This window comes from Siniperca chuatsi, linkage group LG11, assembly GCF_020085105.1.
Source record: "Siniperca chuatsi isolate FFG_IHB_CAS linkage group LG11, ASM2008510v1, whole genome shotgun sequence".
NCBI lineage: Eukaryota > Metazoa > Chordata > Actinopteri > Centrarchiformes > Sinipercidae > Siniperca > Siniperca chuatsi.
The window spans coordinates 11060882-11076962 of record NC_058052.1 but is presented as its reverse complement, the minus strand read 5'-3'; the positions used below and the strand labels follow the sequence as shown (position 1 = coordinate 11076962).

The 16081-nt window shown below is 40.0% G+C and overlaps 6 protein-coding genes across 7 annotated transcripts; 2 read left to right on the top strand and 4 right to left on the bottom strand.

Annotated features, from left to right (window-relative positions):
* Window positions 1-22: 22 nt before the first annotated feature.
* mgme1 (mitochondrial genome maintenance exonuclease 1) lies at window positions 23-3519 on the top strand. Its single transcript, XM_044213257.1, has 5 exons — window positions 23-942; window positions 1061-1298; window positions 1387-1519; window positions 1705-1835; window positions 2352-3519. Exons 1-5 carry the CDS (start codon window positions 429-431, stop codon window positions 2389-2391), a joined length of 1056 nt encoding a protein of 351 aa, XP_044069192.1. The 5' UTR covers window positions 23-428; the 3' UTR covers window positions 2392-3519.
* On the bottom strand, window positions 2629-5013 carry si:dkey-76k16.6 (uncharacterized protein LOC566817 homolog). The gene is given in 6 exon segments (XM_044213260.1): window positions 2629-2872; window positions 2874-3026; window positions 3137-3245; window positions 4128-4236; window positions 4324-4434; window positions 4606-5013. Coding segments are annotated over 6 exon segments (792 nt in total). The 5' UTR covers window positions 4672-5013.
* Window positions 5014-5156: 143 nt separating this feature from the next.
* si:dkey-76k16.5 (uncharacterized protein LOC566887 homolog) lies at window positions 5157-7871 on the bottom strand. The gene is made up of 5 exons (XM_044213258.1): window positions 7586-7871; window positions 7371-7478; window positions 7157-7277; window positions 6429-6561; window positions 5157-6295 (listed from the first exon to the last, which is right to left on the bottom strand). The coding sequence occupies exons 1-5, from the start codon at window positions 7658-7660 to the stop codon at window positions 5896-5898; spliced, it is 837 nt and encodes a 278-aa protein (XP_044069193.1). The 5' UTR covers window positions 7661-7871; the 3' UTR covers window positions 5157-5895.
* Window positions 7872-8502: 631 nt separating this feature from the next.
* Window positions 8503-10026, bottom strand: cst3 (cystatin C (amyloid angiopathy and cerebral hemorrhage)). Its single transcript, XM_044213259.1, has 3 exons — window positions 9706-10026; window positions 9217-9327; window positions 8503-8924 (listed from the first exon to the last, which is right to left on the bottom strand). The coding sequence occupies exons 1-3, from the start codon at window positions 9901-9903 to the stop codon at window positions 8850-8852; spliced, it is 384 nt and encodes a 127-aa protein (XP_044069194.1). The 5' UTR covers window positions 9904-10026; the 3' UTR covers window positions 8503-8849.
* A 33-nt stretch (window positions 10027-10059) lies between these two features.
* On the top strand, window positions 10060-13206 carry ephx5 (epoxide hydrolase 5). Of its 2 annotated transcripts, none has more exons than XM_044213252.1 (10): window positions 10060-10199; window positions 10296-10372; window positions 10480-10693; window positions 10787-10967; window positions 11094-11303; window positions 11382-11511; window positions 11813-12024; window positions 12209-12317; window positions 12447-12572; window positions 12683-13206. In XM_044213252.1, exons 2-10 carry the CDS (start codon window positions 10350-10352, stop codon window positions 12882-12884), a joined length of 1407 nt encoding a protein of 468 aa, XP_044069187.1. In that variant the 5' UTR covers window positions 10060-10199; window positions 10296-10349; the 3' UTR covers window positions 12885-13206. The 2 variants fall into 2 exon arrangements, with proteins under 2 accessions (XP_044069187.1, XP_044069188.1); XM_044213253.1 differs by having other exon boundaries at window positions 10072-10199; window positions 10301-10372.
* On the bottom strand, window positions 12915-16071 carry LOC122884003 (MAD2L1 binding protein). The gene is made up of 3 exons (XM_044213256.1): window positions 15647-16071; window positions 14223-14506; window positions 12915-14077 (listed from the first exon to the last, which is right to left on the bottom strand). Exons 1-3 carry the CDS (start codon window positions 16002-16004, stop codon window positions 13550-13552), a joined length of 1170 nt encoding a protein of 389 aa, XP_044069191.1. The 5' UTR covers window positions 16005-16071; the 3' UTR covers window positions 12915-13549.
* Between the last annotated feature and the right edge of the window lie 10 nt (window positions 16072-16081).

Genomic DNA, 16081 nt, shown 5'->3' with positions numbered 1-16081 from the left:
TACCTGTGGTTTGCGATTTGGGCTTTCTGATAACTTCCTTTTAAACAGCAATGTTACATTTTGTTATCATTAGGTAACGAACAGATGAGGCGTAATGAGCAGACAAAGTAAATGAATGTAACTAAAATGAGTACCATCGAGTCAATAACCACACGGATTTATTTCAATGTTACGCTGAGCATTATGGGTAATGAAGTTTGCGGAACTCCCCGGAAGTGTGTGCAACCGAAGAGGCGCTTCGTTCAGAAACAGTTGTGTTTGTTGGGACGAGTTACTCTGGAACAAGTTAGGGCAAGTACCTTCACCAAATAGAAGGCAGAAACCTTAAATGTACTGTGAAAGTATTGAACCACTGTACGTATATGTAGTTAGGTAGCTAATAGGCTAAAGTTGTAGTTTTTCAAGCTTGTAGTGTAAAAGTCGCCATAATGTTCATTCTTAAGCGCGTGGTGTCCATTGGAGGCATCATTGTCCCTCAATGCACCTCCCTCTCTGTGAGCAATTTCTCTACTTGTCATTGCCTAACATCCTCAAAGAGACACAGCCCGTACAGCTTAGTGGACAGTGAGCGCTACTCTTCTCTTGTGAAATCTGTCATGGCATCCAGGATTAGTTCCCAAACACCCGAGACCCTCCAAGCGGAGGACGAGCACATTTATGGACCTGTTGTCAAAGCTCAAACGCCCTCCTCAAGATTAGAGAGGGTACCTAAAACCCTTCATCCATTCTTACGCTGCGAAGAGACTCCAGAAACAGAGGAGCCAGAGTCAGGACCTCCAGCCCGGATTGTGTTAAAACGGGGCCAAGGCAGGTCTAACGTACCGAGTGTGACCCGCATTCTTCAGCAGACACTTTCCCCAGAGCAGATCTTCTACCTGGAAAGATGGAAGAGGAGGATGATCGCAGAGCTTGGAGAGGAAGGCTTCAAAGAATACAGCCAGAGTAAGTTTTGAAACATCGGTGTAACCTGCTACTGTGTCATAACTGTTATTTGGGTATTGAGGGGTTTCTAGAGGCAGGACAAACTGAAAAGTAACCAAACGTTGTTGCGTTCAATCAGATTTATTCAGGCAAGGGAAGCTTTTCCATTCAGCTTTGGAGGACATTCTGACAGCAGGTGCAACATGGAAGAACAAAAATCCTTCAGAGACACAAGAGTATCCACCTGAGGTACAGGGATACATGGAGAGCATCTCTCACATACTGGAGGATGTCAAAGCAGTGAGAGCTATTGAAAGCACTGTGCAACATGACACGCTGAACTATCTGGGAATTGTGGATTGTGTTGCTCGCTACAGGTAAATAGCCTGATTTGCAGACAAAGGTAGGCTCAACTTTTTCCATACAAGACTTGACTTTTATCACTACTACCATTTTTTTCCACAGGGGTGTACTGTGTGTTATTGACTGGAAGACTTCAGAGAAGCCCAAACCATTCCTGAGCAACACATATGACAACCCTATTCAGGTGGCAGCCTACGCTGGTGCTTTGAACAACGATGGCAACTACAAATACCAGGTGATCTACTGAGTCAGTCTACTAAATTTCTGCTTTCCACCCAGGTCGTTTAACTGCCTCTCTGCCTGAAGTCAGATTCCTTACTTAAAAGATAGAATCTTAATATAAAATATGTAAACTCTGTGATTACTGTATGTCTGCCACAGTGTGTCACACAACCTCGTACCCCCCTCTTCCTATTGCAGGTTGAAAATGGACTCATTGTAGTAGCCTACAAGGATGGCTCACCTGCCCATGCTCATCAGTTGAGCTCAGAGCTGATGTTGCAGTACTGGAAAACTTGGTTGGTTCGTGTGGAAGAGTTCACAGAACAGAGGTAAAGGAGTCAAGTTTTTCCTTTTTAAATAATAATGTCAATACTGTTTCCACTTTGTTTTTAATAAATCATGGATTTTATTCAGAAATAAATGCCTTCATACTGTTTGATTGTGTTGTAATTGACCTGATCTCACCAACAGTATTTGCCTCCATAAACTAGTGAAACTGACATTTGTTTGTTGACTAATCATTCGGTGACTTGAGAGGAATTTCAAATCTAATTGATAATTTATTAATAAAGTAGTACTCTCAAGACATCACTTTGGGCCTTAGTTACCTGTGATGGCAATTTCTCATTATATTTGACCTATTATAGACCAAATTATTAATTGAAAAAATATTCAATAATGAGCATTACCTGAAGCGCTAGCACAAGTTTTAATTTCATTTACACCTTGCACCAGAGCAGTCTGGATAATGAATAATGTGATGACTAAAATTTCCCATTATTTTCTAAACATAGGGTAATAAATATGCACATCATTTACATTAAGATTTTGTCTTTTCATTTCAGATCTGGTCATGCATCAAGTGCTTTTTTGGAAAAGAGATGAGCTGTGTGAAGAGAGATCTGGAAGGGCATGTCCATATAGCAGGTTATTTCAGTTTAAGGCAGCTGAACCTGAACTGAAAATACACATGCTCCCCTGCAGTTGCACAAGCCTTTTCACCCTAATTTCTGACTAGTGTTTTCAGTTCATCGTCCCCCTTTTCTATGCTACAAAGGCACATTAACTAACTAACATTCTGAGAGCAGCTTATCATTTTAGGGGACTTCTTCTTTGAGGTATTTAAAAATTATTGAATCCAAACCATGATGCCCTGTATGAGGGATCCTCAATGAAGCCCAGGTTTTTAAAGAGCCTGTAGGAGACCACGTTCTCCTCCTCTATGAAGCAGTACACTGGGTAGCCCTCAGCATGGAGTCTCTTGGCCATGGTGCTGACCAGCACTTTGGCATAGCCTTGTCCTCTGTGCTCTGGCAGAGTGTACAGCATCCCCATGGCACACGACCCATAGGTCAGGATCCAGGACGGGCTTTCCCTCTGCATCCAGCACGCAGCAGGAGGGGAAGTTTGCGAGCATGTTCCAGATCATCCCGACAGCCTCCTCGTTCTTTTCAAACTTCCATGTCTGATTCACCAAGCCAATGTGTGATTCATCCAGAGAGCTTAGTGAGATCCCTGAGCTGAGGCAGAACAGAGCAGAATCATGTTTTATTAATGAACTATTAAACCTAAGATAATGGTTTTGTCACACACTAGACACTTAAGATATCACTGCATGGATAGGCTCTACCTGTCTATAGAGGGAAGGTTGCATACATCCTGAAGTATCATCCTGTGACACACTGCCACTTTGCTGCTGGGCACGTCTTTGAATATATCCATGTGGCGAAGGCTGATTCCTTCGACAGAAGTAATGAAGTTATATTTTTCAATGGAAAAGCTATTAACAAATGTGTGAAGCTGAGTTTGGTATTTGTATTTTCTTTTGAGTCCTGAGAAAATGTATTTAAACAGGATTAAAGATTCAAGTTATTCAATTTGTCAGAAGTGATTTGCTTTGAAAACCATGAAGGTTGCACATTTTGATGTATTTGGAAGACAAAAAAAAAAAAATCACAAAGTTGCTCTGATATTTTGGACCAAGCAGTTAGTTAATAAATATGTTTTCCCTCATGATATGAATCCCCCCTCATCACATCCCGTCTACTTAATTTCTCCTTTCTTGTTAACCTATGTTTTTTTAACTAGCACTTTGCTCTGACAGGATGGCCATATAATCATTCAGATACTGTAACACTAAAGTACTGATCTTTGCACTCGTAACTTTTTGTGGTGTAGGAATATGACATGAAATGGTGGCATATCTTTCTCAGATCACTAAATGATATGCCATAACAATAGGAGGACTTGGAACACAACAAAAGAAAACATAATAAAAAAAAAAATAAAAAATTACACCTTAAAGGCAGCACTGCAAAAATCCCATTTACTAGACTATCAGGTGTCTGGGTATCATAACTGCCTCTCCATTGTTATATGTTGTCATTGAATTATGTAGGAATCATGTTATGATCTTATAGCAAATTCCTAAATAAAAAAATACAGCTTAATAATAGGAGTGCAAAGATCAGTGCATTACCATGATAGTATTTCAGTGACCATACAGTCATTATGTAAGAACAATCTGCTGTGAAAAGAAACAGAATAAGAATTTAATGAACTGACTTCCACGTTATTATTCAAGAGACAATGAAAAGAAGAAAAGTGCTTATTACTATTACCAAGACAAAGGTACCTGGTCCAATCAATAACAGAGGACTTCCTTATGGTTTCCTCCAGAATAGCTTCATCATTTGCAAAAACCAGTGTGTCTTTGAAGAGATCACCCTTCTGTCAGAAAAATAAGATATGACGATACTGCATATGCAGAAATACAAAGACAAAATATATATTTAACACATATAGATAGGTAGTCACCTGTTCATATTGTGGTTTGCAGACTATGACATTGAAGTCTGGCCACCTGTCCACTAAACCCTTTACGGGGTCTGATCTGACTCTGTTTCTGAGGACCAAATAACCATAAACCTTAAAAATGAAATAAAGTTACATTGTAATCCAAATAATTGGCAGTGAATATATTTAAAGGTTTTGTCAAGCAAACAAAAAATAATAGTAGGCTAATATTAGTAATCGACTTGCAATAGGCCACAGAATGTATTGTAAGTTATATATCACAGTAGACCTGATTGGACACACCGGTTGTGACCGAGGTAAATATCTTTTCAGCTAGGTCTCAGTGACTTTCAGATGCTCTCCGGTCATTTCTGGTGATTTTTTCCCAGTCTGGTTTACCAAGGAAAGTGGACCGAGGTGCAGTATACAGTTTGACAACGCATGGAAGTCTGTGGAGGTCCTGTGAGTAAATGCAACCTAGGCGGACGTTTTTTTCCAGCCGAAGTTGGCTTCCAATTTGTACTTTCGACATGTGAGTTGTGGGTGAAAAAGTCTCTTCCATATTCTGTATTGCCCAGTGTATTATAGGCTACCACTTGTCAAATAGGCTGATTGTTGTAAACCCAGTTTCAGATTTGTGAAACTTCTTTTTCATCTTTGTCATAACAGAAAAAGGGCAATATCACAGTTGTTTCTCGAGACCAGCCTATAAACCCATGTCCAAAAAGAACATACTGTACCTAAACTAGTGAAAGCTGGATAGGAAACACTGAGACCCTAAAGACTGTTTTAAAGCTAGTTTCAGAATTGTGAAGACTTTATTCTATTTAAGGAAACAGAAAAAAAAGACATTATAAATTGCTGAAATATCTTTATTTGGGGGAACCGTGGTTACTAATGGCATTGGTGTGTATAACATTAGGTAGCCTCTATGGTAGATATAAAGGATATACTGTTTGATAATTCTTCAGTGCTGACAGAAAGCAAAGCTTGAAGCTCAATTTCATTTGTATCGCTCCTCTAAATACCTGTACCTATTATGAAAAGGTGACATTATTATTGTATTTATTGTTTGGGTCAGTTAATGCCTCTTTCACTTACACCTCCTTTGTTACAGTCCAGGTTTTGATGCAATGCTTTGCAGAGCCTATATAATTTGTACTCTATGATAAACACATATTAAAAAGTGAATATGTACAGTATATGACAGGAAAGTTTACAATTACTTTAAAAAAATGTTGTTTTTTTTAACAATTTTACAATTCAGTGTGTTTTTACACTATTGACGAAGGTCCAGAGGGACCGAAAACGTTAGTATGATCAATAAATTGTGATGCTGAGCAAGGGGCAGTGTGCAGGATCTTCTTTTCTCTGAAGTGATACTTTCCAACGCACCTGCATCTCAGATAGTTGGATGTGCGAATATCTCCCTTGATACAATTTTACAATTTACTTACTCATTACTTTCATTGCCTTTAAGCTTTCCATTATAATGCCATTTTCATTCACTAGGAAACTTTTCAAGTTATATTTACCTGATAATATGTCAGCTTTATATTCAGAGAGTTGTCAGAAATCACAGTGCTTACAAGATTAAAAGTTGAACTCAAACCATGCCGCCCTGTATGAGGGATCCTCAATGAAGCCCAGGTTTTTAAAGAGCCTGTAGGAGACCACGTTCTCCTCCTCTATGAAGCAGTACACTGGGTAGCCCTCAGCATGGAGTCTCTTGGCCAAGGTGCTGACCAGCACTTTGGCATAGCCTTTCCCTCTGTGCTCTGGCAGAGTGTACAGCATCCCCATGGCACAGTAATCATACACCAGAATCCAGGACACCGGCTGACCCTGGCCGTCAATAATGCAGCATGATGGGAAGTTGCTGATGAGGTTTTTAATGATACGGTAACCCCACTCATTCCCTCCAAACTTCCAGGTTTTATTCACCAAGTCAACATGGGAATGGTTAAGAGATGAAATCCTTGATTCAAGCTCGCTGTAGAGAAAAAGATTATGATAACCTTTCATCTGAGTGGAGAAACAACATTATTTTACTTTTTTCTGATGCAGATTTAAGTGAAATATGTACACATATCCTTTAAGGTACATTTGAATTATCTGACTATTACCTGTCAATGGCTGGTGTGAGCAGATGGCTGCTGTCTGGCAAATACAGAAGATGCACCAAAGTATAGACCCTGCTGTTGACTTCGCTGTCAGAAGACACTTCTTTGAGCATGGGGGCATGGGAAATGTCAAATCCTGTAGGACAAAAATGATTTACATGTTAATACCATTCTGTTATTTGTCTTTGCAAGGGGTTACACAAGTTAAAGTCCTGCATTGAAAATGTTAAAAAGTATAACTATTATTAGCTAAATGTACTTAAATTATCAAAAGAAAAAGTACTCAATGCAGAAAAATGGTCCCTTTTATATATTATGTTATATAGATTATTACTAATAATGCATTAAAGTCTATCATTTTACTGTTAGTTGGTCATGGTGGAGGTCAAGTATAACATATACTATTGGGCGGTTTAATAATAATGCATCATGTGTTTTAAGCTCATCATACTGTATGTTTCGTGTGTAAAATCTTATTTGTAAAGTGGCAACTAAAGCAGTCAAATAAATGAAATAAAAGGTACAATATTTAGCTCTGAATTGTATTTGGAGTGGAAGTATATTACTTAAAACTGTACTTAAGTACAGTACTTGAGTAAATCAGAAATACTTTATGTATTAATGTACTTAATTACATTACACCACTGAGTTATGACCGTTATGACAATTAACCAGGTTTGTCCTGAAGTCCCATCATGACTGAAAAATAAAGTATAGTGCTCTAAACTCACCTGCCATTAGGAAATAAGTGCTCCAGTCAATTGCATTCTCTTCTGTCAGCATTTTCCTTAAAATCTGTTGATCCATGCTGTAGTATGTCACCTTTTTCATAAACTCCAGGGCGCGCTTGTTCTGTTAAGTAAACACTAAATTTAGAAATCATGTGTAATACAAAAGTTTGGTAAAGCTACAACTATCCAATTCTCCAACGGGATATGGACTCACCTTGGGGTCCGGTCGGCAAATGATTACCTTAAAATCAGGCCACGTATCAACAATTACCTCCAATGTGCTTGGTTTATTCCTGTTAATACCATATAGGAAACCGTATACCTAAAAAGACGAAACATTTAGAGCTACACTGGCTTAGAAGGAGAAAGACACTGCGGTTACATGCTGACACATTGAGGAATGCGTTTCAGTGGCTTGCAGCCGTCTACCTTCAAACTCTTCGGTAAGTGTTTTAGCAGAACTCCTTCAGCGATCTGTAGTTCGTCTTTGTTTAGGACCTTCATGTTTTCTAGTGAAGCTTCCTTAATGATGCGGTTTATCCTGCCTGTCGGTTTAGACTGATCTGCTCCACTAAAATGGATTCAAGAGTCCAGCCTTTATAATTCATTAACAGTCATCTCCAGTCTTGTCACTGTATGTTTCATACCGATTAAGCTCCTCAAACCATAGACGTATAAAGAGACTCAAACAGAAAGTTACTTGGCAACTTCCGGTCTGAATTTTAAAAATAAAAGTTTTGTTAGTGTCCCCCCCTTTTTTCCTTTTTTATCCCAAATTGTTTGTGTAATAATTTACTGACCGAAATAAATTTTATATATATAAAAAAGCTGTGTTCGTGATTATGTAGTGCTGTGGCAGTTGAAGCATCTGCTTTCAATTATCAAAATACAATCTGTGAACACGTCCAGGAAAATACTTAAATATATAGATGTTTTCTCCTCCCTGCAACTTTTCGATCATTTAAATTTGTATTATTTTGTATACAGATGCCAGCTAGTGTTTTGTGTAAAAATGTGTGTTGGAAGTCTATGCTGAAGTGATTGAAAAAACATGAGTGAAATAATGACTTATTATGAATTATTGATCCCCAGAGGGGGAAATTCCCAGGAAGTCAAAGTATCAAAAAAAATTAAAAATTTTATTTATGAAAATAAAAATTTTCCTTCCTAAATTATACCTTTCACAGAATTCATACCCTTATTGTCCAATGTCAGATGACAGACAAATGCTGAAAACACACAAAACTAACTTTTATGTACACTTTCCAAAACTAACACAATATAAAACTGAGGTCTGGACAGCAAAAGCTAAATATCTAAATGAATTTACCACATGGACACAATCATGAAAGTTCACATGCTTCTTTAATGTTATTTCATTTTAAAACAGCATGTGTTTTTAAAAAAGCTAAATCAACAGTTCACTGCACAATTATTTGTTATTCGCTTGGTTTAGTGATTATGCATTACAAAGTTGCTTCTCTAACAGTTAATGTACCTCTACATTGCTATACTGCATAGGTAATTCTGATGTCAAACACTGACTTTCAAAAGGTTATTCAATCTAGTATACAGTGAAGTAGAATAGGCAGAAAATTAAAATGTTAATATTTTTGTAGTTTGTCTACAGGAAAATATATATTCCTCTGCACGATGGTTATTCTGCACTGAAGATTTTCCATGTAGTTCTTTTCTAGCATTCCTGCTTCACCAGCCTGATGTCATTAAGCCATGGGCGGCTCCACACTGTAAATGTGCACTGGTAAGGCTGAGGAAGAAAAAGTTCAGAGTACACATTATATATACAGTATATATCATAAATAAAACATCAAATCTTCAAGATTATGCCTTAGTCAAAGATTAACATAGCATTTTTTCGTTTTTAAGAGGGCATTCTCCTCGAGCATTGTAAAGATGTCATCCCCCATTCCCCATGTTCAATGACCATAATTATTTTATTATTAATGACCATAATTATTATTATTTTTATCAGATTTCTATAAAGTAATTAAATATTTTCCTCGTTCAAAAGGACTATCATTATTAACAGACTAATGTACCTGAGCCTTTAGTGGGTCTTGGTGGATGGCACACACGTTATCTGCATTGTCCTTTCTGCAGGGGGTCTTCGCCATTCTCACAGTTATGACGTACTTCATGCCAGAAACCACCTGTAAGGAGAAGTGGGTGGGTGGTGGAAATCCAGATCACGGTAAACCTTACTGACAAAGCACTGTAGCAATCCTGCAATCCCCCCCACCCCCCCACCCCGTACACCCCTAGTGTTAGGATCCATGCACACGGTATATAAATAAATAGATCACTGTATATGCGTACAGACATGTTATAGTGACTTAAGGTAGTTTAGGACTAAAAATTAAACATGTAATGGGCACAGGCGTAAGGCTTAGTGTAACTGTTATCGGCTTACGTAAAAACCGCGGCCTACATATTAACCGGATTATCTTGATTTCACTAGCCAGGTGGCTATCCGTTCAACTACAATAAAGTCTGTAGACATTCACAAATCCAAATTAAACGTTACTAACCTGTCTCTGAGCCGTGACCACTTCTGCCACCTGGCTGAGGTACAGGTCGTTGGTGGCCTTGTTGTGTTCGACGACGGCGAAGTTCAGGGCATTTTGCACCCCTTCATCATTCATATCGACGTTTTGGAAGCCCCCTGCTAAAGCACCAAAGCCGACGGCGAAAAGCGCCGCAAGAGCAGTAAAGACAATCTTCCACATCTTGTTTCTGAAGCTGCGCACTCAACACAACAAAACAACAGCTCGACGTCTCCTCCCTGTTTTATAAGCAACGGCGTCACGGCTGCTGCGCGCACTGGGACATCTTGCAGCCAATCAATCTCTGCAACACAACCTCCACCCACCCAACCGATTTGGCTTCTCGCTTCACCAGCCCAGTCTCGAGTGTGTTTGTTTTGAACACCAGAGGATCCCGTAGTTGCCTCGTCCATTTTCCTTTCTGATCCGTCTCTGATAGAAGTTCTGTCTCCAGGCACGCTTAAAAGGAAGCAAACCAGGTATGTTTAAACGCACGGTGGCTGGAGTTTGGCGTGCTTGTACACAACTTTCGAAGCGCAGTGCGAAAAATAAAACGTTTTTGACCTCTGTCCTAGTGCAGGTCTAAAAAAAAAAATTCACCTGTGGACAATCACCTTTGGAACGGCATAATGCAAACACTGCAGACTTTAAAGTAAGTAGGCGTTTACCACCAACACTCAAATTATATCCAGATATAAATAAATATAAAGATATCAGCGCTGTAACTGAGTTTTTCTCATATTTTTCCACACTTTGCAGAGAAACTTTGTGTGGCTTGGATGCTGTCCAACAGCAGCTTCTAATAGGCTCGGCTGTGGCAGCAGGGGGGATACTGGCATACATAGTGCACAAAAGAAGACAAGTCAAAAGGATTCCTCTTGGTGAAGGATGGTGGGGAGCAGGGGAGAAGCCACTGTCAGAGGATGATAAAATCTATCCCTTTAAAGTGCAAACCACAGATGAAGAGATTGAGGTCCTTTTGAGCTGTTAAACTTTTCAAGAAAAGTAGTACAAGTACCAATAATAAGACCAATATTCAGTAATCAACAGTGCTCTTATTCAACAGGACCTTCATGAGCGCATTGACAGAACCCGCTACACTGATCCTTTAGAAGATAGTGGCTTCCAGTACGGCTTCAATACCGCTCATCTCAAGAAAGTGGTTTCCTACTGGAGACACGAGTTTGACTGGAAAAAGCAGGTGGCAGTGCTTAACAAGTATCCACACTTCAAAACTAAAATAGAAGGTACACACAGCCCCGCGCTGAATCACCAGGGTTTGCTTTAAAGTAATCCTAATAATTTGGATGTTTGGCCAAGAATCTGTCCACAAACTGTTTTCTTTTCACCCCAATGCTTTTGCTTCAATGCAGGATTGGATGTGCACTTCATCCACGTGCGGCCGCCACGCCGTGAGAATCAGAAGGTTCTGCCTCTTATGCTCGTTCACGGCTGGCCTGGCTCCTTCTACGAGTTCTACAAAATTCTGCCACTTCTCACGGAGAACCAGGATGGTCTCGTGTTTGAGGTCATATGCCCATCTATCCCTGGCTACGGTTTCTCAGATGCCCCTCATAAACAAGGTAGATGTTTCTAAATAAATGTACATATTTGAGCTCGAGCAGCAGATGTTTACAGATGTGCCTCCTGTACCTTTTCAGGATTTGATAGTCTCGCTGCCGCCCGAATTTTCCTGACCCTGATGGAGCGTTTAGGGTTCTCCCAGTTCTATCTGCAGGGAGGGGACTGGGGCTCCCTCATCACCACCAACATGGCACAGATGAAGCCTCAGTAAGACAGCAAAACAAGACCGTACATACAACAGCTCATCACTGCAGTGGAATTTCCACCACCCACTTGTTTTTTAAAGGGAGCATTGTGACATTGTTACATAAACTGTGAAACAGTGCTTGCACTGTTCAAAGTGCTCCACTGACCAAAAACCACTGACCCTGCAAATTCCTGGAGACTGGAGCAAATAGAGGATATTTTGCCAAAAGAAAAACATGATAAAAGCTTTGTATTTAGCTATAAATTTACACTTAATGCAGACATTTTTTTGGTAATCTGTTTCACAACATATCTCTTCCAGGTGTGTGAAAGGACTCCACTTAAACATGTTTATATCAACAAAGGGGTTCAAAGTGCTGTTGTCCCTCATTATTGGTCCTTATCTGCCCTTCCTGGTGGGCTTCAGTCGGGAAGATGTTCGCCGGTTGTTCCCTTTCTTTGAGAAGAATGTTTGGGAAATGCTGAGGGAAACGGGCTACTTACACATCCAGGCCACTAAACCAGACACTGCAGGTGGGGACATACACAACCAGGACACAGACTCACAGGTTCTGACACTGTTGACAGGTCAAAGACAAACTCACTGCTCTGCAAAGACTTTGAGAAACCACCTGAAACAAGCCAACTGTTCCTAGTATTTTGTAATCTCAGTATACTATTATTTCAGCTCTTAACATAGCTTAAATTGTGCGTACAGGCTTTGGAGTGAATGACTCTCCTGTAGGCTTGGCAGCCTACATTCTGGAGAAGTTCTCCTCCTGGACTGATCTGAGGAACAGGGATCTGGTGGATGGTGGGCTGGAGAGGTAAATGAGGGAATTCTGTTTTGCCATCTTTTATTATCTTCTGCATAGAAATGATATGGAGATAGATTCAACAAGGTTTATGTGATTGTTGCTGGCTGTAATTAATTACAAATGGCTGCATTTGTACAGGAAATTCAGCCTGGACGACCTGTTGACATGTGTCATGATCTACTGGACCACGGGCTCCATAGTGTCCGCCATGCGCTTCTACAAAGAGAACTTCAAGAGTAATCCTGACGAAAGAGTGGATGCCAAGTATGTGGCCAAATGTTCATACTGTCAAAACTATGACTTATTTGGCTAATTTGACAACCTTATTGCCCTGTCATGTTAGAAATCTGACAATGTTTGGTCATTTGTTTTAGGACAGGGATATTTGTGCCCACTGGACTCGCCGCCTTCCCTGCGGAGCTGCTGCACTGCCCTAAATCGTGGGCACAAATTAGGTATCGAAACATCTACTCCTACACTTTCATGCCTCGAGGTGGTCATTTTGCTGCCTTTGAGGAGCCCCAGCTGCTAGCCAACGACCTCGTCCAGTTTGTCAAAAAAGTGGAAAAGTTCTGAACCCATTAATGCACTTTCAGACCAATGTAATTATGGTAAATTGGTTCTTTATTTCTGCTGTTGTGTTAGATTTTCACTGATCATTCCAAATGGGACACAAATGCACATCCTTGTTACTCATTTTCATTGCACTACAATGCCTCTCACTGCTTGATTGCCTCCAAAACTGCAGCACCGTCAAAATCATTTTCAGGTTTCAATAAATGTAAACGTCTACACAGGTGATACTGGCACTCCAGTGTATCCAAAGAGTGGATTAAAGAAAGCACTATAATGCATTAAACCTGTCAAGTTATGCAGATTAAAAATATATTGCACCATTGTTGTTGTTGTGTGTTGTTCTGTGTTTAACGTCCTTAAAAATTAATATTTTATGCAAAACATTCTTTATAAATATAAACATCACATGCCAACAAAACCTCTTCGGAAACACATTCTCAGTATTTCAGAAGACTATAAAAAAACGATAATACACCATACTGCTCATGTTGATAAACCCACTATTTTTTTTAGTTGACATACTTTTAATAACAAGTAGAAAAAATTTAACTCATAATTCATTAAAATATGGACAGCTCTTGAACCACCATTAAAACTGAATTGTAGTATACAGGCTCCAGAAAGAGAACTCCAATCTCAGACTATGCACTCCCCAACTTTTTGGGTCAGTTGCTGAAGCCCTTGATAGTCATGGGCGCCTGGAACCACACATAATCCTGCCAGTCTGACCCCTCGGCTCTTGGTTCCTTACTGGCGCTGGGATCAGTAGACAGAGCAATAATTTGGTTCTTTACACGGGTTGGCACTTTAAATTGTAGTTTAGGGCGGAACCAGCCTACACCGCAATCCCTGTGAGCCAGCGCTAACACTGTGGTGGGCATTAAACGGACAGGTCTGGTGTCAGATAAAAGGTCAGCCACGAAGAGAGTGCGGAAGAGTTGCCTTAAGCATGGGGACACCCGTAGACATTGATCCCCACCAGTCACTACCAGAGCCTCCATGTTGATCTCATACAGCTCTTTGGGGAGGACGAGGGATCCACCCATTAGCAGCAGCACTCGAGGCACCCTGCTAAGAGAAAATAGCACCTCCAGCTGCTGCAGCACCTCCTCTAGCTCTTGAAGGGTTTGTTGACACTTGCGCCAATCCATGTCTGCAGACTGCACTGGCCTCCGACTCACTATGTCTTTATCCTGAAAAGCAAAACATTCACCGAACGCTTTTAGTTAATCTCAAATCCACAACAACATTTTTTCCATTCATGAACATTTGTGATAGATTACATTGAGATTGTGAACATTTGAACAGATGTGCAGTACAATCATTTTTCCTATTCACCTGCATTGAGGCTTGCTGTTTCTTCTGGGAGTACACCAGCTGGTCATACGTCATGGGTAGTTGCTGCCTCTGATAGAGAACGCACTTGAGGATCTCGCTGACGAAGCGGCAGCAGCCTTCCTGGGTTACAGTGCCAGGGAAGACCACGTTCACATGGCCTTCGTGCTGTGCTTCTCTCGCCACCTCAGCATCACTGTCCTCTGTGTTACTAAGTTGTTTACTGGCAGTCACATTGGAATCTTGCACACTTCTCTGACCAGAAGTGCCCTCTTCTTGGGTGTTATCTGTCCAAATGAGGACCAGAATAATGTCATTAGGGTGAGCAATGGACCGGTCTTGCTCAGCTAGTGAAATGTTAATGTAATTTAGCAAGGCCAGTGTTCTAATAAAGCCATTGTCCCCGTTACCCCCTAAACTTAACATATTGCCACTGTCTGGCGCTGGTGGAAGAATTACTCAGATCCTGCCAAGTATTATCAGAAAAATATAACCAAAATAAAAGTACTCATAATTCAGAATGGCCCTTTTCAGAGTATTATATCAGGTTATCATATATATTACTACTAGATTAGAATTAGTGATGTGCTAACATGTAAGCAGCATTTTAATGCAGCTGGTCATGGTGGGGCAAATTTTTTAACTACTTTATATACGGCTGCATAGTTTAATCTAGAACAAAGGATCATATTTTACTTGTTGACTTAATGTTTTGTAAGCAAAATCTGTATGTGCAAAGTAACTACAGAATAGTAAACAATGTCCATTAGTTTCCCTGAGTGCAAGATGACATCTTCAGATGTCTTGTTTTGTGCAACCAACAGTCCAAAACCCAAAGATATTCAGTTTACAATGATTAAAAAAAAGCTGAAAGCTGAAAACATGCACAATTAAGACACTGGAATCAAACAGTGGCTGGAACTAGTGCTTCATAAACGACTTAAAACAATTAATTGTTCATCAAAATAGTTGCTGATTAATTGTGATGACTAATCAGTTAATCGAATAATTGTTTCAGCTCTAAACTACTGCTGTTAAATAAATGTAGCGGAGTAAAACTTTGATATTTTGTTTGAGTTAAGAGTTTCTACACTATCTAGTACTGCCACCTCAGAATATCATGTCTGCCTTAAATATGCACCATTTTGATGTAAATATTGTGTCAACATTTCAACTGGACACATACATTTATATTAAGAGAACAGAGGAGAACTGTTTTAACAACAGCCTATGGAATTTGTTTCCACTGTCAAATTGAAAATGCATTGTTTTTACACCGCAACAACTTCTCTTAATATTTTTGACAACCTGTCGGCTTTACGCTCAACTTCCGGGCGAGATCTCAGAAACGTGCTGGAAACAGTACGTTGCTATAATAACTCCCCATTGGGAAAAACATGGGTATCCACACCGGTTATGTTACCTACCAGTATTGATGGTTGTGGAGGGCATAGCGATGTTTTCTTTGTCTTCAGTAATGTTCACACTATGCTGTCGATATTCTGGGTAGTCATCTTTCAAGTCACTTGCCTTTTTCGCCTTTAAACATGCGTTTACGGCCTGTGGTGAGACTTCGGCGGAAGGTCGACATGAATTTGAGTCGTCGGGAACACTTTGTAACGTTAAGACCTTACATGTCATATTCGGTTCCTCTAGTGTACTAATATGTTTTTCTAACGAAAACGAAAGGCGCCTCTTTATCTCATTGTCTTCGCTGTTAATATTGCACTTATTTTCCGCGTCTTCTGAGTTTGATGTTGATTTAAATATGTTCGAGTCTGCCATAGTTTTGAATGTCCCCGCCGGCCGGGTCGTTTCCGCACTGCATCATGGGAAACGTGGATCGACAGCAATGTCGCATT